This window comes from Loxodonta africana, chromosome X, assembly GCF_030014295.1.
Source record: "Loxodonta africana isolate mLoxAfr1 chromosome X, mLoxAfr1.hap2, whole genome shotgun sequence".
Classification (NCBI taxonomy): Eukaryota; Metazoa; Chordata; class Mammalia; order Proboscidea; family Elephantidae; genus Loxodonta; species Loxodonta africana.
The window spans coordinates 82,496,862-82,519,134 of NC_087369.1; the positions used below are offsets into that span (position 1 = coordinate 82,496,862).

At 38.2% G+C, this 22,273-nt stretch overlaps 1 protein-coding gene across 7 annotated transcripts in view; it reads right to left on the minus strand.

Moving 5' to 3' along the window:
- The window catches only part of PHKA1 (phosphorylase kinase regulatory subunit alpha 1), a 201,148-nt gene that overhangs the window by 146,309 nt on the left and 32,566 nt on the right, over positions 1-22,273 (minus strand). For 6 of the 7 annotated variants that reach the window (XM_003412723.4, XM_010592713.3, XM_003412722.4 and 3 more), the window contains exons 6-8: positions 15,106-15,186; positions 7,782-7,880; positions 6,740-6,886 (exon numbers count right to left, since the gene is read on the minus strand). In XM_003412723.4, the coding sequence (XP_003412771.1) occupies positions 6,740-6,886; positions 7,782-7,880; positions 15,106-15,186 (327 nt within the window). Of the gene's footprint in view, positions 1-6,739; positions 6,887-7,781; positions 7,881-15,105; positions 15,187-20,198; positions 20,921-22,273 lie in introns of those variants that run through there. The other variant, XM_064278563.1, reaches the window with a different exon arrangement.

Below are 22,273 nucleotides of genomic sequence, written 5' to 3' on the forward strand. Positions count from 1 at the left end.
TTGTACCTGGAGTCAGTCTCTTTTGAAATATAAAAGAGAGAAGTGAGCAGAGAGAGGGGGACCCCCTACCACCAAGAAAGAAGAGCCTGGGGCAGAGCACTTCCTTTGGACCTGGAGTCCCTGCACTGAGAAGCTCCTAGACCCAGGGGAAAACCGATGCCAAGAGACATGGAGATCTCCAAGGAACGCTGGGCCCACAGATGTTGAAAGGAGGCAGGAATCTTCCACCATAGCCAACAGAGGGAGAAAGTCTGATCCTATAATTGGCACCCTGACTTGGGACTTCTAGCCTCCTAAACTGTGAGATAATAAATTTCTGTTTGTTAAAGCCATCCACTTGTGGTATTTCTCTTACAGGAGCACTAGATAATTAAGACAAATGGGTTCAAACATACTGATGATTGTGAAGATGGTGCAGGACCATGCAGTGTTTTGTTCTGTTGTGCTTGGGGTCACTATTAGTCAGAACCAACTCAACAGCTCCTAACAACAACAACAAACTATTTAATATTTGGGGGAAGGTATTTTGGGACTGTGCAAATATTCTCTTCTGCTTAAATATTTGCACACTGATTTTAGCATCCGTCAGTAGATTATGCCTGAAACAATTATCATTGTGATGTCTGCCTAATTACAATTTGGTGCTTCCTTTATTCCTTCAACATTTATTAACTGAAATTCTTCTTAAGGAACATGTGTCTTGTGTCTCCAATTTATTCATTTTCTCAGTTATTTATTTATATCTGTATGGACTCATGGATATTTTGTTCATTCTTTAGGTTATAATCCAATACTATAACAGTTATTTTGACCAAATTGTTTCGGCTTTGGCCACTGGGAGCACTTTCAGGTTGGTTCCTGTATCCTTTTACATATTCCACCCTTTTTAAAGTAGTTTCTTACTGCCTGGGACCACAAGATGCTCCAGGCTCCTCTTGTATCTTCTCTGCCTCAGTCCTTGAAACAACTGCTTCTGCTAGGAGCCCTGGTTCCTTTTATTGAGAATGAGTTTAGAAACCAAAATTTGGGTACTAGGTGTGATCACTGCCACTGGGGTGCCATTGGATCTATGCATTCACAGCAAAGCTAGGAAATATATGTAGGTAGATAAGCATGTCTGTATTTCTCTCTCTAAACATGCACGTGCGCACACACACACACACACACTCACACACATCTCTATTCATAACAGATACTGGCTTGTAGTTTTCTTTTCCTGTGGTGTCTTTGTCTTGTATTGGTATCAGGGTTATGTTTGCTTCATAAAATGAACTAGGAAGTATTCCTTTTGCTCAATCTTTTGCAAGAGTTTAAACAGGATTGGTGGTAATTCGTCTGTAAATGTTTGCTAGAATTCCCAAGTGAAGACATCTAGTTCAAGATCTGTTGTTGCTGCTGGGAGGTTTTTGACCACTGATTCCATCTCTTCACTTGTTATGGGTCTGCTGAGACTTTCTATTTCCTCTTGAGTCAGTCTAGGTAGGTTGTGTGGTTCTAAGAATTTGTTCATTTCACCTAGGTTATCCTTTGTTGCCGTATAGTTTGTAATATTCTGTCATAATTCTCTTTATTTTTATTGGGTCAGTTGTAATGCTTCCTCTTTCATTTGTTTTGCTTATTTGTATCTTTTCTTTGTCTAGCTAAGGTATGTAAATATTACTGATCTTTTCAAAGAATAAACTTCTAGTTTTGTTGATTCTATTGTTTTTCTGTTTTTGATTTTGTTTCTGCGCTGATCATTGTTATTTCCTTTCTCTTGGTAGGTTTAGATTTAGTTTGCTCTTTTCAGTTCCTGTAGTTGTCAAGTTAGGCTGTTGATTTGAAGATCCTTCTTTTTTCGTGTAGGCATTTATTGCTATAACTTTGTGAGAACTGCCTTCACTGCATTCCATAAGTTTTGGTATGTTGTGCTTTCATTTTCATTTGACTTAAGAAATTTGTGATTTCTCTTTTGATTTCTTCCTTGACCCATTTGTATTTTAAAGTGTGTTGTTTAATTTCCATATGTTTGTGTACTTTCCAGTTTTTGTTTTTTTCTTCTGTTATTGATTTCTAACCTCACTCCATTGTGGTCAGAGAAAATGTTTTGCATGATTTCAATCTTTTAAAATTTGTCAAGACTTGCTCCGTTACTTAACATGTGGTCTATCCTGAAGAATGATCCATGTGTACTAGACTAAAATGTATATTATACTGTTCTATATGTCTGTAAAGTCCAGTTGGTTTATACTGTCATTCTAGTTCTCTGTTTCATGGATGATCTTCTTTCTAGATGTTCCATCCTATATTGACAGCAGTGCATCGAAGTCTTCAGCTATTATCGTAGTGCTATCTGTATCTCCAATTCTATCAGTGCTTGCTTTATATATTTAGGTGCTCCAACCTTAGTTGCATATATATTAATGATTGTTAAATTTTCTTGATGAATTGATCCTTTTATCACTGTATAAAGTTCATCTTTATCTCTTCTAATGGATTGTCTTAAAGTTTACTTTGTCTGATATTAAGATTGGAACCCCAGCCCTCTTGTAGTTATTGTTTGCATGGAATAATTTTTTCCATTATCTCACCTTCAACCTATTTGTGTCCTTGCATCTAAGGTATATCTTATAAACAGCATAAGCTGGATAATTTTTTATACATTCTGCAACTCTCTGCCTTTCAATTGGAGGATTTAGTCCATTTATATTCACTGTAATAACTGATAAGAAGTGACTTACTTCTGCCATTTTATTTGTTTTTTGGGAGTCTTAAGCCTTCTTTGTCTTTGTCATTCACTACCTCTTGCTTTTGTTTTGTTGGTTTATTATAGTGAGCCATTTGGTTCCCTTCTCCTTTCCTTTTCTGCATTTTTTTTTAAGATATTCTCTTAGTGGTTACCATGAATATTACATTTCACAGCCTGTATTTATAATATCCAAGGGTAAGTTAGTACTAACTTAACTTCAGTAGCATATTAGAGCTTCTATACCTATACCATTTCTCCCCACCCTCATTTTGTTGCTGTTATCACTAATTATGTCTTTATATTTCATGTGCCCTGTAACATAATTTTATCCTTGTTTTTTATACCTTTGTTATAAGAAGCATGTAGGACAAAACAATTAGAATAACCAAGCATGAGTACCTTATTACTAGCCCTAATACTTGTCCATGCAATTCCCTTTATTAGGGATCTTTCTTATTATATATGGTTTTGAATTACTTTTTAGTGTCTTTTCCCTTCCATCTGCAGAACACCCATATTAGTATTTTTTGTAGGGCCAGTCTGGTGAATATGAACACTCTCAGTGTCTGGGAATCTTTTAATCTCACCCTCTTTCTTAAAGCATATTTTTGCAGAGTATAATTTTCTTGGTTGATTTTTGTTTGTTTTCTTTCAGTACTTTAAATGTATTATTGCACTGCCTTTGGCCTCCAATGTTTCTAAGAAGTAACTGGCACTTAATCTTATTGGGGATATTTTATGTGACTGCTTCTCTCTCAGTGCTTTCAGAATTCTCTTTATCCTTACTTTTTGAGACTTTAACCATGATGTATCTTGGTGTAAATCTCTTTGGCTTTATACTGCTTGGGGTTCTTTGAGATTTTTGGATTTATAGATTCATGTCCTCCGTTCTTGTTGCTCTTCAGCCTCTGTAATTTTAATTATCTCATTCTCTAATTCGCTGATTCTTTCTTCTGCCTAATTAAATCCGTTGGTAGGTCCTATTATGTTTCTCATTTCAGTTATTATCCCTTTTAGTTGCAAAATTTCTGTTTGGTGTCTTTTTATCTCTTTTTTCAGATCCTCATTTTGTCCTTGCATTGCTTTCCTTATTTCTTTCACATCTTTGTCCATGTTTTCCCTTAACTCTTTAATTATGTTTAACATTGTTGTATTATAGTCTTTCATTCTTTTCATTATTTTGTCTTCTGTAGGTGTGCTTTCACTCCCTTTGTCATGTTCATTAAGATGGGCTATCCTTTCTCTTTTCTTTGTGTGCCATCTGATTTTTTTGTTGGGGCGCTGGATTTTTTGAGGGTGATAACTTTCTCAGTTCTCAGTATTTGGTGTCTTGCCTGCACTATTTTCTGCAAAAAAAAAAAAAAAAAACCACCTAGGCAGTCAGAGCTTTTGGCCTTTTCTTATTCCCTCTCCCTCTCTGTGATAGCTCCCTTTCCTTCCCTGGTTTAATTAGGATTCGAAAGTTCCAGATCTTGGTTTTTAACTTTCAATGTCTCCCCAAAACACCAGAGAACATGTTGTGGCCAATCTATCCACTAGGTGGCACTGTCACTCAGGTGAGATATCACACACTAATCAATCCATCCACCAGCGGCATAGTCCTCTCTCTGGTTATTATTCCCTTCCCTTCTGTTTCTGCAACCACTTTTCACTCAAAAACCCACATCCAGTGAGCCCTCTTGGGGGCTGGATGCCACCCTTTGGTTTTGCCCAAGGCTTCCTTCCCTGCTTTGTGGGGGCGGTTTATACTTGAGCTGGCATTCAGGGGCAGGCAGCACAGGCCAACTTTCCTCTGTTTCAGGAAGAACAGGAGCTGGCACTCTCCAGAAGGACTTCTGAGAGATCTGTCTTGTTGGTTTCAAAGCTCCGGTGGCCCTGTGGTGGTGGGGGGAGCAGTCTCCTCTTAGGTGACCCCCCTCCTGGCTTCACTGTAGGAGACCTTTGTAGGAGTTCATATTAGTCCAGCAGTCAAGAGTTACCAAGTGGGGGAGGGTCTGTCACACTCTGAACAGACCCCCGGGAGGTCTGCCTTCTTAATATCAGAACCCATCCCATAGTAGGTTGGCTGTGGATGTAGCCTCCACTCAAGACGCCTGCTTCCTAGCACACAGCAGCCTCAGTCAGCATTCCTCAGTGTCAACAGGAAAGGAGAGCAGGCAGACCCAAGCTGATACCCTGGGAGTTCTGCCCTGTTGGTTACTGACACCTGAGCTACGGGGTGCACAAGGAGTCAGGTAAAGTGTTGACTATGGGTGCAGACTCCACCAAACTGGCCTTCTGTAGCAATTTGTGGCCGTCTTGTAGCTGATAGTGTCTGGGTAGTGGAGGTGCTGGCATGCTTCAAACAGGCCCCCAGGGAGTTCCGCCTCGTTGACTTTAGAGTAAAAGCTTGGAGTTCTGTGTCTTTGTACAGGCAGGGGGGTGTTGTGGCTAGGGCAGCAGGCTCTTTTGCTGGCACTGCATCCTAAGTTCACAGCAGCCAGTAGCCCTTGTGGCTGAAGAGTGGGGTAGGGATTGTGGGAGACAATTTGTGACTTGATGATTCATTGATTTTTGCCTGTCTGCAGCTCCCCGCTGCTGTCCCCTGCTCCCTGATTCAGAGTTCCCCTAAGCCAAGCACCATTTCCTTGTTGTATTTGTGCAGGAAGGTTGGAATGATGGTATATTTATGCCACCATTGCCCCAAAATTCCCCCTTCTTTTTCAATTTACTTTTTATGGTATATGGCTCCATTATCTTGACAAATGCATTGATCATGTGTCAACCAGCACTGTTTCACAGAGAACTGTTCCATTACACTCAAAATTCTCTTGTGCTATTCCTTTATACATAATCTCTCCTCACAAACCTTAGAAAACATTGTTCTGTTTTTCTCCCTACAGCTTTTCCATTTCTACTGTCATATAAATGGAATCATACAATATGTAGACTTTTGGGTATGGCTTTATTTCGCTAAGAAAAATATACTTAAGAATATCCATTTTATTGCTTAGATCAATAGCTCATTCCTTTTTATTGTTGAGTATTATTCCATTGTATGGATATAGTGCAGTTTATCTAGGCCTCTGTTGAAGACGGCTTCCTGTTTTTGGTGATTACGACTAAAGCTTCTGTTACGGATTGAATTATGCCCCCCCCCCCAAAAATATATATAGCACATCCTAACCCCTACACCTCTGGTTATAGTCCCATTTGAAAATGAGTTTTCTTTGTTATGTTAATGAGACAGTATTAGTATAGGGTTTGTCTTAAGTCAGTTGCCTTTGAGACATAAAAGAGCACATTGAACCAGCAACCAACCAAGCAAGCAGAGATGAGGCAAGACATGAGATCTCCAAGGAACCAAGAAACAGACACCAAAAAGAGACAAGGACCTTCCCCAAGAGCAAAGAGAGAGAGAAAGCCTTCCCCTAGAGTCAGCACCCAAAATTCAGACTTCTAGCTTCCTAAACTGTGAGAAAATAAATTTCTGGTTATAAAAGCCACCCATTTGTGGCATTTCTGTTATAGCAGCACTAGATAACTAAGACAAACCAAAAACCCTCTGCTGTTGAGTTGATTCCGACTCAGAGTGACCCCACAGGACAGAGTAGAACTGCCCCATAGAGTTTCCAAGGAGCGCCTGGTGGATTCGAACTGCCGACCTTTTGGTTAGCAGCCGTAGCTCTTAACCACTATACCACCAGGGTTTCCGATAACTAAGACAGCATCTATAAACATTTGCATGCATATTTCTGTGTGAACAGAAGTTTTCATTTCTGTAGTATACTTACCTGGGAGCCAAATTATTTTCCAAAGTGGCTATACCATTTTGCAACCCTACCAGTAATGACTACAGGCATTTTAACACCTTTTTAGATAGGGTTTAAAAGAAACTATTTATAAAAGGACAATTAAAAATATTAAATGGCTCTTTAAATCACTGACACAGGTCATGGTCAAGACCTCAAAATACTCTAATTCCCCCTTAAAGTCACAGTTCCACAGAAAAGAAAACATATATGAGCATACCTGAAGCTTGGTGATGATCTCCTGTTTTGTAAGCTCTACCAACTGGCTATCCTCTACTGCAAAGGCTGGGAAGGAAATAACTGAAAGTAGACTAGCATCAACCTCTTTGGATGTTGAAGCCCGGGGAAGTATCGAGTTCAGAATAGACTAAGAGAAATGAAGTCAAATGTGGCACATTAGTAAATACCTTGGGATTATAAATGAACAGCTTCAGTTTCGAAAGATTTATATGGAAGAGGATCATTCTGATGAAAACCCAAAGCTTAGAAAACTAGCTATTTCTGTAAGTCATCATGATCTTAATCCTGCCATCAATGCTTCCCTATCCCGATGCTTAAACAGCTGCTAATGGATAAAGGACACTCTAACATTATAATCCCAACCAAATCATGTTGTTCCATTGCAACTATTTAAGCATAAAATTGAGAGATCGTGGAGCTGCTGAGAAGCAGGATGGGGAAGGCTCAGCTCCTATTCTTCTGACACATAAAATTTTGTGTTTTCAAAATTAAAAGGTGAGTTATAATATTCACTAGAACACTACAGGTATCTTGAATCAGGAATGAGATGAGCTTTAATCTTTCAAATACAAAGAGTAACCCTAAACAAAACTGAAGATACCTATTTATCACTTAAACAGTCTAATCTCCAAATGTCTAACCCTAGAGCCAACCAGAGATGTGAGAATGTTTCCAAGCCACTATCAAGAAAAGCACTGTAAATTTATCACCTTGTATTTTTTTTGTATATTTAGAAAAGGAGATACTCATGAAGATAGCATGATAGCAGTGCAGGATTCCATGTGCTATGGTGGGATACCTTTATAACACCGGTTTAGAAAACAGGACTATAATCTACATTATAACCCATGCTATATCAAGCTTATCTCAATATAGGATATTGATAAAACATATTTTGATACATGGTAATAAATCAGATGACATACTCTTATTCAGGATTTCTTAATCTAAATCCCATGCTAAGTCTGAGTCTGAATAAGAATATAATTTGATAGAACATAATCAATCCATTATTCTCTTACCTGGCAGTGCTGCACCTCATCAGTCAAGACGTGGATAACCGATTGAGGCCCACCTTTCACACCAAAAAGGTCCAGTTCATCCAATGCTTCCAGGGCTGCCTGTGAGGAGCAAAGAAGGAAAGCATAATTTCAGCATTAGAAATATATATTATATACACACATGAGTGCGTGTGTGTGTGTGTAAAGGGTATAGACACACACATATAAAATTTCTTCTCCCTGTAACCCAGTATCTCATCAATGCACATGATGTTACTTTTGAATATACTTAAAAGAAAATACAATAGCGTTACTTTTTTCCCCCAGGGGTCTCTGAGTTTTCCTTCGTACCCAATATTGTCCTAGACATAGAGTTCGTAAGATGGAGATGTAGCACTATCGAGTGAAGCACCAATCAATTTGACACATGGCACAGATGAGTTTATCATAAACCATTTTCTTTTGACAGGGAAGCACCAAGAAAGATACCAACGTGTAAGAAATCCTAGAAGTCGTACGGCTAGAAGATACTAACGCAACAACCATTAGATGTTGCCCCATAGCTGAGTTTCCATAAAAGACACTATGGGTGTTTGACTTAAAGATGCAAATCATCTGTCACCAAGACAAAGGATGTTTTTCTATATTTTTAGATAGAATTTCTTTATTAATTTCTTGCTTTTCTAAATATACTTTCTGATTATAAAACTTAAATCCTTGTAAAATATTTTGAAAGTACAGAAACATATGCAAAAAGAAAAAAGCCATCCAAAACAACCACTGTTCACATTTTTTAAGTTCCCTATTAGATCTTCTACACGTATTTGTATATATCAAGATTTGGTATCTAACTTTTTTCAATTAACACTATAGCATAAGTGTTTCTCTATGTTATCAAAAACTATTTCTGCATAATATTCTCTCATATATTTAACTATTTACCAATTGTTGGAAATTTGGGTTCCTCTAATATTGCGCTCTCAGGAACAGAGCTTTGATAAACATCTCTTACTAAGAATACAAATTCCATAAGGTCAGGGATTGTGTTTTTCACCTTAGTTTCACCAATGCCTTGCACACAGCATGGCACATAGTAGGCTCTCAATAAACATTGTTAAACTAACAGGATTATCTGTTTTCATTTTGAATTATTTCCTAAGTATTAATTCCCTGAAGTAGAATCATTAGGTCAAAGGGTATGAATAAGTTTTAACACTATCACATAAGGCTAAATTACTTCCCATGCAAGTTATACTAAAATAACCACCATCAGCAGTGTATGACAGTATCTTCCTTAATGCAAAGTACTACCTTAAAATAGTTTACTAATTTGATACAAAAAAATAGTGTATCTGCTGCATTCATTGTATTAACTTGCTAACAAGGTTGAATTTTCTTTCAAATATTTATTAGTTATCTGTAGTTCCTCAATTATGAGACAGACCTGGCCTAGTCCTGCAGGTAGGGGACAGTTCTGGAAAGCTTCCCAGAGAAAGTAACATCTAAGCTAAGACCTAAAAATACACAGAAAAATAGAAATTTTAGAGTGGAAAAATCTGGCAGAAACTACCTTAATAAAGTGATCAAAGACAACATTCAAAAACAAGAATGACTTTATCACCACTCCTATTTAACATTGTGCTGGAAGTTCTAGCTAGAGCAAGAAGGCAAGAAAAAGAAATAAAGAGCATTGAAATTGGAAAGGAAGAAGTAAAACTACCCCTATTCACAGATGATATGATACTATACGTAGAGAACCCTAAAGACTCCACAAGAAAACTACCGGAACTAATAGATTCAGCAAAGTAGCATGATACAAGGTAAACATACAAAAATCAGTTGGATTCCTATACACCAATAAAGAAAATTACAAAAAGGAAATCAGGAAAGCAATACCATTTATAATAGCCCCTAAAAAAAAGTAAAATACTTAGGAATAAATCTAACCAGGGATGTAAAAGACTGATACAAAGAAAACTACAAAACACTACTGCAAGAAACCAAAAGAGACCTACAGAAATGGAAAAACACACCATGCTCACGGATAGGTAGACCCAACATTGTGAAAATGCCAGTTCTATCCAAAACAATCTACGAATACAAAACAATCCCGATCCGAATACCAACAGCATTCCTTAATGAGATGGAAAAACTAATCACTAACTTTATATGGAAAGGAAAGAGGCCCCAGATAAGTAAAGCATTACTGAAGAAGAACAAATTAGGAAACCGCACACTGCCTGACCTCAGAATCTACTATATAGCTACGGTAGCCAAAACATCGTGGTACTGGTAACAATGACAGACATGCTGACCAATGGAACAGAATCGAGAGCTGAGATGTAAATCCATCGGTCTAAGGTCACCTGATCTTTGACAAAGGCCCAAAGTCCATTAAATGGGGAAAAGACGGCCTTTTTAACAAATGGTGCTGGCAAAACTGGATGTCCATCTGCAGAAAAATAAAACAAGATCCATATCTCACACCATACACAAAAACTAACCCAAAATGGACCAAAGACCTAAAAAAAAAACACAAAAAACTGTGAAGATCATAGAAGAAAAAATAGGATCAACAGTAGAGGCCCTAATACAAGGCATTAACAGGATACAAACCATAACTAATAATACACAAACACCAGAAGATAAGCTAGATAACTCGGATCTTCTAAAAATTAAACACTTATGCTCCTCAAAAGACTTCACCAAAAGAGTAGTAGAAGAATCTACAGACTGGGAAAAAATTTTTGAGTAGGACATATCTGACAAAGGTCTGATCTGTAAAATCTATAGGAAAACTAAATACCTCCACAACAAAAAGACATAATCCAATTAAAAAATAGGCAAAGGATATGAACAGAAACTTCAGCAAAGAAAATATTTCGGTAGCTAACAGACACGTGAGGAAATGCTTGCAATCACTAGCCATTAAAAAAAACGCAAATCAAAACTACAATGAGGTACCATCTCACCCCGACATTACTGTCATGAATTGAAAAAACAGAAAATAACAAATGTTGGAGAGGCTGTGAGGAGACTGGAACTCTTATGCACTCCTTCTAGGAGTACAAAATGGTACAACCATTTTGGCAAACAATATGGCCCTTTCTTAGAAAGCTAGAAATAGAAACACCATATGATCCAGCAATTCCACACCTAGGAATATATCCTAGAGAAATAAGAGCTGTCAGATGACTAGACATATGTACACCCGTGTTCATTGCAATGATAAAGAGCAATGATGAATCTGCAAAACATGTCCCAATGTGGATGAATCTGGAAAACATTATGCTAAGTGAAATAAGTCAATTACAAAATGACAAATACTGTATGAGACCACTATTATAAAAGCCCATGAAAATGTTTACACACAGAAAGAAACAATCTTTGATGGTTACAAGGTAGGGAAGGGATAGGGAGGGAAAAACACTAACTAGACAATAGACAAGTGGTAACTTTGGTGAAGGGTAAAACAGTATACAATATTGGGAAAGTCAGCACAACTTGACCAAGGCAAAGTCACAGAAGCTTCACGGATACACCCAAACTCCCTGAGGGACTGAGTTACTGGGCTGAGGCCTGGGGGCTATCTTCTCAGGGGATATCTAGCTCAAAAAGCATAACATAGTTCATAAAGAAAATGTTCTACACCCTACTTCGGTGAGTAGCACCTGGGGTCTTAAGAGCTTGTGAGCAGCCTTCTAAGATACATCTACTGGTCTCACCTCATTTGAGGCAAACGAGAATGAAGAAAACCAAAGACACAAGGGGAAGATTAGTCCAAAGGACTAATGGACCACAACTACCACAGCATCCACCAGACTGAGTCCAGAACAACTAGATGGTGCCTAGCTACCATCACTGACTGCTCTGACTGGAATCACAATAGAGGGTCCAGGACAGAGCTGGAGAGAAATGTAGAACAGGATTCTAACTCACAAAAAAGACCATACTTACTGGTCTGACAGAAACTGGAGAAACCCCGAGAGTACTGCCCCCGGACATCCTTTTGACTCAGTACTGAAGTCACTCCCGAAGTTCACCCTTCAGCCAAAGATTTGACATGCCTGTGGAACAAACTTAACACACGTGGTTGAGCCATGGATATGAGACTAAATGGGCACACCAACCCAAAAGCAAAGATGAGAAAGCAGGAAGGGGCAGGAAAATTGGACAAATGGAAATGGGGAACCCGAGGTTGAGAAGGGGAGAGTGTTGTCACAACATGGGGTTGGCAACCAATGTCACAAAACAATCTGTATATTAGTTGTTTAATGAGAAACTCATTTGCTCTGTAAACTTTCACCTAAAGCACAATAACATAATAAAAATAATAATGGGACAAAATCTACATCATGTGCTTACTGATGATATACTGAGGATACAGCATCACCTGTATGGTATTCTTTCAAAAACTATATATATCCTGAATCTAATCATGAAGAAAAACCACACAAAACCAAATTGAGGGATATTCTATTAAAAAAACTGGTCTGTTAAAAAATACCAAAGTCATGAAATACAAGCATATCCTGAAGAATGGTTCCCGATTGAAGGAGACTAAAGAGATTGCTGAAAACAAAGAGACTAATTGAAAGATGTTATCCTGGATTGGATCCTGAATCACGAGAACTTTTTTTTCTTTTTTTGCTAAAAGTGACATTATTAAGACAATTAAAGAAATTTGAATGGGATATGTGGATTTGGTGGTAATGTAATATCAGTGTTAATTCCTTATTTTGATGATTATACCATAGTTATGGAAGACTGTCTTTGGAGAAATTCACAGTGAAGTATTCAAGAGTAATGGGGCATCACGTCTACAATTTACTCTCAACCGGCTCAGAAAAAAATAAGTGTACATGCGCATGTATATATAGAAAGAGAGAGAGAGAAACAAAGCAAACATTAACAAGCGAGGAACCTGGGTGAAGGGTATATGGACTTCTTCGTACAATTCTTGAAACTTTCCTCTAAGTCGGAAATTATTTCAAAATGAAAAGTAAAAAAGAAGTGTCAGTGATTAAAAAATTGTTTGAAGTCAAATTATTCAAAAATATTGATAATATCCACAGCTAGTGAGGGTTTAAGGAAAGCAGAACTCTCATATATGGATGGTGAAAAGTGTTAAATAGTGGAGGAAATTTAGAAAGGCAATTTTAAAGTGTACATCCCTTGACTCAGTGGTCCCACTTTTAGGAACCTATCCTACAAGTTCACCAGGATATATGGAAAAGGATCCTTATTAAAGCATTATTTGGAATAGTAAAAAAGAAAAAATAGAGATAATTCCATTAATACGGAAATTATTAAATAGCATACAGAAACTGAAAATAATGAACTAGATTTATCAGTATGAAATAACATGGAGGGATACTTATGTTGTTCAGTGAAAACAACAAATAATAAAAATTAAAAAAATCAGGATACACATAAGTAGGTATAGTATGATCTCATTTTTTAAAAATAAACAATATCTGTACCACTTTTAATGTTTTTATAATTAAAAAACATTAAAAAAATTTGCCTAGAGGACATTTTATAGGTTTAATAATTTAACCATATTAACTATTATGATGGTTATTGCTATGTATCAACTTGGTAGGCTATGATTCCCAGTGGTTTGGCAAACACTATGTAATCATCTTCCATTTTGTGATCTGATGTGAGCAGCCAATCAGTTAAAAGGGGGAGTTTCCTTGGGGGTGGGGCCTAACTCCAGTATATCAATGGATGTTCTGGCAAAGCTTGCTTGCTTTTGATCCTGCACTTCTTCTCATCCCCTGACCTCCAGTTCTCGGGACAAGAGAAGCTTTCAGCCTGCTGCTTGACCTGCAGATTTTGGATCCACCAGCCACTGCAACTACATGAACCAGCAAAAGGCTTCAGCGTGCCAGAAGTCTTTAGCTTGCTGCCTGACTCATGGATTTGGGACTTGACAGCCCCCACAACTGCATGAGTCATTTCCTCACAATTGTCTGAGCCATTTCCTTGAAAAAATTTCTCTATATATCTATATACACTTCACTGGTTTTGCTCCTTCAGAGAACCCAGACTAAGACAGTTGTATAGTTCAAATTTTCTATGATCTTATTTTTAATCTACTTGATTGCCTGGCAATGTTTTTTGTTAAATTATCCCATTTTATTTGTTTTGCCTCATATATTTAACATATTTTGCTCTATATTCACTGAAACTACATTCCAGACCAGACTTTCTCATTATGGGTTGTGCCTTTTTAAGTTCTATCTTGCCCCATTTTGTCCTCTTTGTTCTATGTAATACGTTTTCTTTCTTTCTTTCTTTTTTATTGTGCTTTAGGTGAAGGTTTACAGAGCGAATTAGTTTCTCAAAAAATAATTAATACACATATTGTTTTGTGACACTGGTTAACAACCCCGTGATGAGTCAACACTCTCCCCTTCTCAACCTTGGGCTCCCCATTATCAGCTTTCTCATCCCTGCCCCTGGGTTGGCATGCCCATTTAGTCTTGTTTTGTTTGATGGGCCTGCCTTATCTTTGGCTGAAGGGTGAAACTCAGGAGTGACTTCAGTACTGAGTTAAAAGGGTGCCCAGGGGGGCCATACTCTCAGGGTTTCTCTAGTCTCTGTCAGACCAGTAAGTCTGGTCTTCTTGGTGAGTTAGAATTTTGTTGTTCTATGTAATAATTTTTGTTTTGAATTCTCCTGCTCTTTTTGTCTGCCAGACTTTACTTTGCCCATCTTTCTGTTTTTTAATCCCTCCAATGGCTGATTTTTCCCATTCCTGTTTTTAAATCATGCATATTTATCATCACAATAAATGTTTGATCCTATTTCTGCTATCGTATTCTATGCCTTCTTGGTATTTCCAGAGAAGATGAGACATGGAGTTAAGGCAGTGGCTGTGGGAATGGAAAGAAGGAGCCAAGTGGAAAGGTAATAATGATGATAATGAGGAGGAGGAGGAAGGAAGAGTGAGGGGAATGGAAGACTCAGAGATCATTCCCTCATACCAAGCTTTATCAAATGGGTATATGAAAGGAGTAAGAGTCTCCTTTTCTTTGTTTTTGTAATAGTGGAGATGATGAGTTTAGTTTAACATGTTTTTTGAGGTCCTTATGGCACATATCAGTAGAGAGGTACTATAAAAACAGTTGGGATATACAAATCTGAAGTTTATGAAAGAAGTTTTCACCTACATATTCATAGTTCTATGGGTGAATCTGAATTTTGACTGGGATTTAAAAGAACATTTAACTTAATGATGGTCCACATTCACTTTAATTCTTTATCTATGGCAACTGTCAAAGGTGTTCCAGTCTTCCTTAATCAATACTTGATACAAATAAGCAAATAAAATTACCTTGGCCATTCCAACTGAACTGGCATTCAATTCTGAGATACCTTGGTTGGTCTTGTCTCCACGTTCCCAAATCCCAAAGTCCTGGCATAAAATAAAAACACACATCACCATTAGCAATTCATAGCCATTAAACACCCACCAGATAGATGCACAATCCTTGAATAAAAGGCACTAATAGTAGCAAATGTACAATACATATGTGTACCCACAATGCATATTAAGGAATGCCAACAAGTTGGTTAGCCACTGCAGCTACTTTCCTGATAGGCTTAAATCCTATTGGGGCCTCCAAGGAGGTGGAAGGCCCCTCAATAGTTGATTAGAAGGGCTGAGAATTGTAACTCAGAGAGAAAATTCTAGGCCTATGCATCTAGAACTGTGCTTCTCAAAATTTTTCATCAAAGCAGACATCCATGGGATCTAAGAGATGGAACCTTAACATTGGGCCATTATTTTATCTTAAACATTCATTCTAATTTTATTTTCTATCAGCATTGACAAGGTAACATGTACTAACCTATGCACTTTACATTATTATCTTACTTAATCCTCACACTTTTTAGATGATGAAACTGAGTTGCAAAGAGAGGTTAAGTGACTCACTCAAGTCACATAGCTAAAAAGTGCGAGGGCAGGATTAGAGTCCAAGTAATCTCACTGGAAAGTCCACATTCTTAATCATAACACTATACAGCCCCTCAATAATGAAGATAATATTTAAAATCACTTCTAAAAGCTTTTATTTTGAAATAATGTTAGACTTACAGACAAGTTGTAAGAACAGTACAGCAAGTTCCCATATATCCTTCACCCAGCTTCCCTAATCTTAATGTCTACCATAAATACAGTACTATTGTCAAACCTGTCATTATTAGCAGCAGCATTCATAGGGCAAAAAAACCTAGAAGGATACACATCAAACTTTTCATTGCTGATATCTTTGAGAGAAGGGACTGGGTAGAGTTAAATTTTCACATTTGACTTTATAGACATCTACATTAATTAAATTTTTCATAATGGATATGTTTTAATTTGCAAACCAAAAGAAAGCTATGAGGAAGCATACTCCTCTGAGTAAGAACAGGATCTGATCAGTAAGGAAGGAGAAGAAAGTGGAGCAGATGGGCTGAGAGAAGCAGAGATGCGGTCTCTAGAGAGAGAGCAGAAGAATATGGCTGCCAAGATTTGGGATGAACGGTGTTCCATCTCTCAGAAAGCAATGTGATGATTTGTTTATGAAGTTGTGTTCTATGTTCTTGCAAAAAAACAGCCTCTTCCTTTTTTTTTTCAAATCTTAAACTAGTAGAAATGGGTTTTTGTTTCTGGTAGCCAAACCAAATAGCTGACAACTGTGAACATATACTCAACCTTATTAAGAATCAAAGAACTACAAACTCAGAGATATGAGTTCTGAAAAATACTAAACAAATTGTTAAATGCCCAGTGTTTGTGAGGGTGGTAGAAAAGAGTCAACATTCACACACTGCTGTTTGCCCTTAGATCTAGAAATTCCACTTTGAAATATTTTCCAGAGAAAATTCTTGGGCCAGTTCACAAAGACCTCACTTCAAAAACGATGACACTGTTTATATTAGAGAAAAAATTAGAAACCACCTAGGTATTCATTAATAAAAGGATAGTTAAATAAATGGAACACTGTGGCAGATAAACTCTAAGAAAATCCCCACAATCTCTGCCTTTAGGTAGTCACATCATTGTGTAATGGCCTCCCCCTGACTGTGGGCAAGACTTATAACTTGCTTCTAATCAATACAATACCTCAACTTTGAATGGATATGACTTCTGTGATTAGATTACAAAAGATTACGATTTCTGTCTTGCTAGTAGTCTTTCTCTTGCTGGCTTTGATGAAGCAAGTTGCCATGCTGGGGAGGATTACAAGAGACGGAACAGAGGGCAGCCTATGGCCAAAAGCTATTGAGGAATGCTGGGCCTTAGTCCAACAACCCAAAAGGAACTGAATCCTATCAACATCTATGTATGATGTAAGTAAACTTGGAAGTGGACCTTTCCCCAGTCAAGACTTCAGAAGAGAGTACAACAAGGACTGAGACTTTGTAGTGGAGCAAAAGACCCTGAAGCAGAGGATCCAGCTAAGCCATGCCCAGATTGCTGATCCATGAAAAAACAAAAATTGCAAGATAATAAAAGTGTTATTTTAAGCCACTAAAAAAAGAGACTACTACTATAGACACTATATACTGTCTCCTTCTCAGTGTATAGTATCAGGTGGTACATTATGTTGATATGTCTTATTACCAGTGATATTACTCTTTATCACTTGATTAAGTTGCTGTAACTGATATTTACAATTAAAGAATATCTTGGGAGAGAAACTTTAAGACTATGCAAATGTCCTGTTTCTCCTCAAACTTTCATCCACTAATTTAGCGTCCGTCAGAGAATATTGCCTCCAGCACTTATTACAGTGCTGTTTTGGGAAACCTTGGTGGTGTAGTGGTTGAGAGCTACGGCTGCTAACCAAAGGTCGGCAGTTTGAATCCACCAGGAGCTCACTGGAGGCCCTATGGGGCAGTTCTACTCTGTCCTGTAGGGTTACTATGAGTCGGAATTTACTCAGTGGAAATGGGTTTTTACAGTTTTGGCTTTTTTTTTTTTTAATGTACAGGTAGTCCCGGACACATGACATACTCAAGTTACAACAAATTGCACTTCTGACTTTTTTTTTGTACATCTTATCATTAGTAATATGTACTACACACAATGTTGTAGTGCATAATTTGTTGATGTCATCATTCTCAAGTGTTTACTTGCAGATGTTCAAAGTTATGATTTATAAGGACACTGATAATAAAAGGCAATAATAATGAAAACTAAAAAACAAAAGAGATACTCAACTTACGTTACAACCGACTCATGATGGAATCATTGGAATGGAACCCTGATGTAACTCAGGGACTACCTGGACTAAATTTTTTCTTTAATAAATTTTTAAGTTTGAAATTGAATATTTATATAAAATGAGAAAGAAATCACAACAAAGTTTATAAAGTTGAAAAATACTAAGAAGTCACACAATCCAGAAAAATAACAAATTACTGTTCTTATTTTATTGCTTGACATTATTCTATATTCTATTCTAGCTTCCCTCCTCCTTCTTGCAATATCTGTGAAGAGAAATCTTGTTGATTGCCTCTTCATAAGACAATGATTTTGTAATGACATTTTCTACAGAGAGACTAAAAAGATAATTTAGTTTTTACTCTCACATACCCAGACCCAGTGCCGTCGAGTCGATTCCGACTCATAGCGACCCTATAGGACAGAGTAGAACTGCCCCCGTAGAGTTTCCAAGGAGCACCTGGCAGATTCAAACCGCCGACCCTTTGGTTAGCAGTCATAGCACTTAACCACTACACTACCAGGGTTACTCTCACGTGGTTGATCGAAATTCATTTTTTTATTATTGGTAGTTTAGAATTCTTCTTTTTAGCTTCACAAGTCCTTATTGGTAGTGTCATATCCGTAACTTCCTCTTTTGTTGTTTTTTTAAATAATATTTTATTGTGCTTTTGGTAAAAGCTTACACAGCAAATTAGGTTCCCATTCAACAATTTTTCTACACAAGTGGTTCGGTGACATTGGTTATATTCTTCACAACTCCTGAACATTTTCATTATTTCCTTTCTGGTTTTGCCATTTCCATTAATCTAGTTTCCCTGCCCCCTTATATTCTCATCTTTGTCTTAAAGTAATTGTTGACCATTCAGTCTCATAGAGGTGATTTTTAAAGGAGCACAGTACTTACAGGTGATATTCCTTATTTTTTGAGCCAATTTGTTATTTAGCTACAAGGTGACCTGTCATTGATTGAATTGTGTCCCCAAAAAATATATGTATCAATTTGGCTAGGCCATGATTCCCAGTATTGTGTGACTGTTCACCATTTTGTCATCTGATGTGATTTTCCTATGTGTTGTAAATTCTACCTCTATGATGTCAATGAGGTGGGATAGGTGGCAGTTATGTTAATGAGGCAGGACTCAATCTACAAGATTGGATTGTGTCTTGAGCCAATCTTTTTTGAGATGTACAAGTGAGCAGAGAGACAGGGGGACCTCATACCCCCAAGAAAGAAGCACTGGGAGCATAGCGCATCCTTTGGACCCTGGGTCCCTGTGCTGAGAAGCTCCTTGACTGGGGAAGATTGATGACAAGGACCTTCCTCCACAGCTGACTGAGAAGAGAAAGCCTTCCCCTGGAGCTGATGCCCTGAATTTGGATTTGTAGCCTACTAGATAGTGAGAGGATAAATTTCTGTTTGTTACAGCCATCCACTTGTGGTATTTCTGTTACAGCAGCACTAGATGACTAAGACATGACCTCAGGGGTTAGTTTCAGTTCTTCAGGGCTGTTTTATGGTAATTTCCCTTATACCTTTTAGAGTTATTAATTAGATTTCTTCTGCAAAGGAAAACTATCCCTTCTTCCCCATTTATTTATTTATTTATTTATTTATCTATCTATTTATTTATTTATATCAGTATGAACTCACGGATATTTAGTTTATTCTCTGGGTTATAACAAAATACTATAATTATTTATTTTGTTGCACAAATATTTGACCATTGGGAGTTCTTTCAGGTTGACTCCTGTGCCCTTTTGATAAATTCCTGTAAAAAAAAAGATGTGGAGTTGGTGTCTGACCTCCTCTAACTTCACAAGGGGGAAGGAGAGACAAGATCGACAGCACGAGGCTGATTCCTGTGAGGCAGAGGTCAGACATGCCTCCTCTTTTCGCCATCTTTACCAAGTCTGATACCAACCACCCCCCACCCCATGGCACTCTCTACTTCTGTGCTAGGTTCAGTAACTCACTGCAATGGCCACACAGAACTCACAGACAATATTCACAATTATGGGGTTTTAGGGAAGTAACAAGTTACAATTCAGGTTCAGGGACACTCAGGATACAGCTCTTCCATCAGGATAGCCTCCTCTCAGCTGTGCTCGCAGGCACACCTCTCACTGGCCCTAGGCCTCTGCCCTACTCAGGCAAGTGTTGCAAAGCTCTTTTAGTCCCTGACAATCAGCGCCCAGGCACACCTCACCTTGCTGCACCAGTAAGCCTTAGCCCAAAGACACTCAGCTTTCTTGCTCTGTGGGCTGGGAAGCCCGCTGCGCAGTCTCTCGCTGGTCTCTCCTGCCATTTCTCTGCCACCGCTTCTCATCGTCTTCAGGGTTACAGCTCGCTGTCCCCTGGGTCTAGGAGCTTCTCAGTGCAGGGATCTCAGAAGTACAAAGAATGCACCCTCTGCTCCTGGCTGTTCTTCCTTGGTGATGGTGGGATGCTCTCTTTCCTGCCTCTGGGATGGGCGACAATTACCCCAGTTTGCATACTATCACCCAATTATTGTGTGTGAGTCACAAAAACCATGGCTAGAAGGGCCATATTATGTAATCGATTGCACTGCAGCCCCCCATCTTTTTTTGGGCAGTTCCTGACTTTCTGGCTGCAAAGCATGCTCCAGGCTCACCTTGTATTATCCCTGTCCCAACCCTGAAATCAATTGCTTATACAAGGAGCCCTGGTTCCTTTTATTAGAGAGTGATAGTTAGAAATCAAGACCTGTGCATGGCGTATGCTCACTGTTATTGAGGTATTGTTGTTTCTAGGCCCTCTCAGTGAACAGAGCTTTGAAATACATGTACACGTACACACATACATCTATATTCATTTCAGTTATCTATCTTAAATTACTTTTCATGTTAAATCACTAAGTTAAAAAGCAGCTTCAGGAAAGCAAACCATACTTATTTTGTGGTTGTCCTCATATGACCTCACATGCCCCCTTCCCCAGCTGGACCTTAGATTGTGAGGCAAAGATTAGAGTGTGAGAAGGCACGGATATCATTATTTCTATTGATGCAACCCTTGACTGCAATGAAGGTCAGAGGACCCCGACATCAAAGAGCCCCAGGCCACTGCAGACCTATGGTATCAGAAGGAAAAGCAACCAGTCAACAAACAATGTCTGTTCGCGTAAAAAGTACCTATGTTAGACTTACACTTCTGGCAAATATGGAGTACAGGGACTGGTTTTACTCTCCCACCTGAAACAACTAAAAATACTGGGCAAGATGTATGAAACTGCAGTGTTTAATACACTGGGCATTATGCAATGAAGGATAGAGATCCCTGAGAGAGGGGATACAAACAGGGTGAGCTCTATGATTGCCCCAGCTTACTGTTGTGAGTTTCCAGACAACAGTGTAAAGAGGGAAACCCAGAAAGCCTGGCAGATTCCCCTAGTTGACAAGATAAAGCTGAGAATACAGGAAGACCAAAGTACCCATAGTTTGTAGAACACAGTAATGGAGAAGACAGAGGTATACAGACAGAGATCCCAGAGATATGCAGAGGATTCCCCTCAAGTATTCAGCAGAACAGTGATCAGTACGTGCATGTAAGGAAATAATTGGAGGCTAGGGAAAGAACACCCAAAATAACTAGAGGAAAAAATACTTGGTGCTCACACAGGACTAAAAATAGTGCCTATTCCAATCAGCCAGACTAGAAAACCTCATAATTTATGGGCTATTAGGCAGAGTACTCAGAAAGGTCTTGCATAAATAGTGAGGAATAATTAGACCAAGACTAAACATGACTCGCAACCTGCCTAACATATCTTAAAAGCAATAAAGGATCAGACTGTTTCTGGGTAACTTCTTTGGGTTCCAGAACAAAGCTTGAGAATAGCAATAAAAAAATACCCAGGCCCCGAGAAGGTAAAATTCACAATGCCTGGCAGCCAGTCAAACATTACCAGGTATGCAAAGAAAATGGAAAACACAGTCCATAATGAGAAGAAAAATCAATCAATTAAAATGAACCTGGAACTGACACAGATGTGAGAATAAGTATACAAGGATATTAAAATATTTATCATAACTATATTCCATATGTTCAAAAAGTAGGCACATAGAAGATATAAAAAAGACCCAAATCAAACTTCTAGACAAACTAACATAAAATGATGTTGAAAATCTGAACAGACCCATAACAAGAGAAGAGACTGACAAGGTAATAAAAAAACTCCCAATAAAAAAAAAAAAAAAAGCCCAGGCCCGGATGACTTCACTGCAGAATTCTACCAAACATTCAGAGAAGAGCTTACACCAGTAC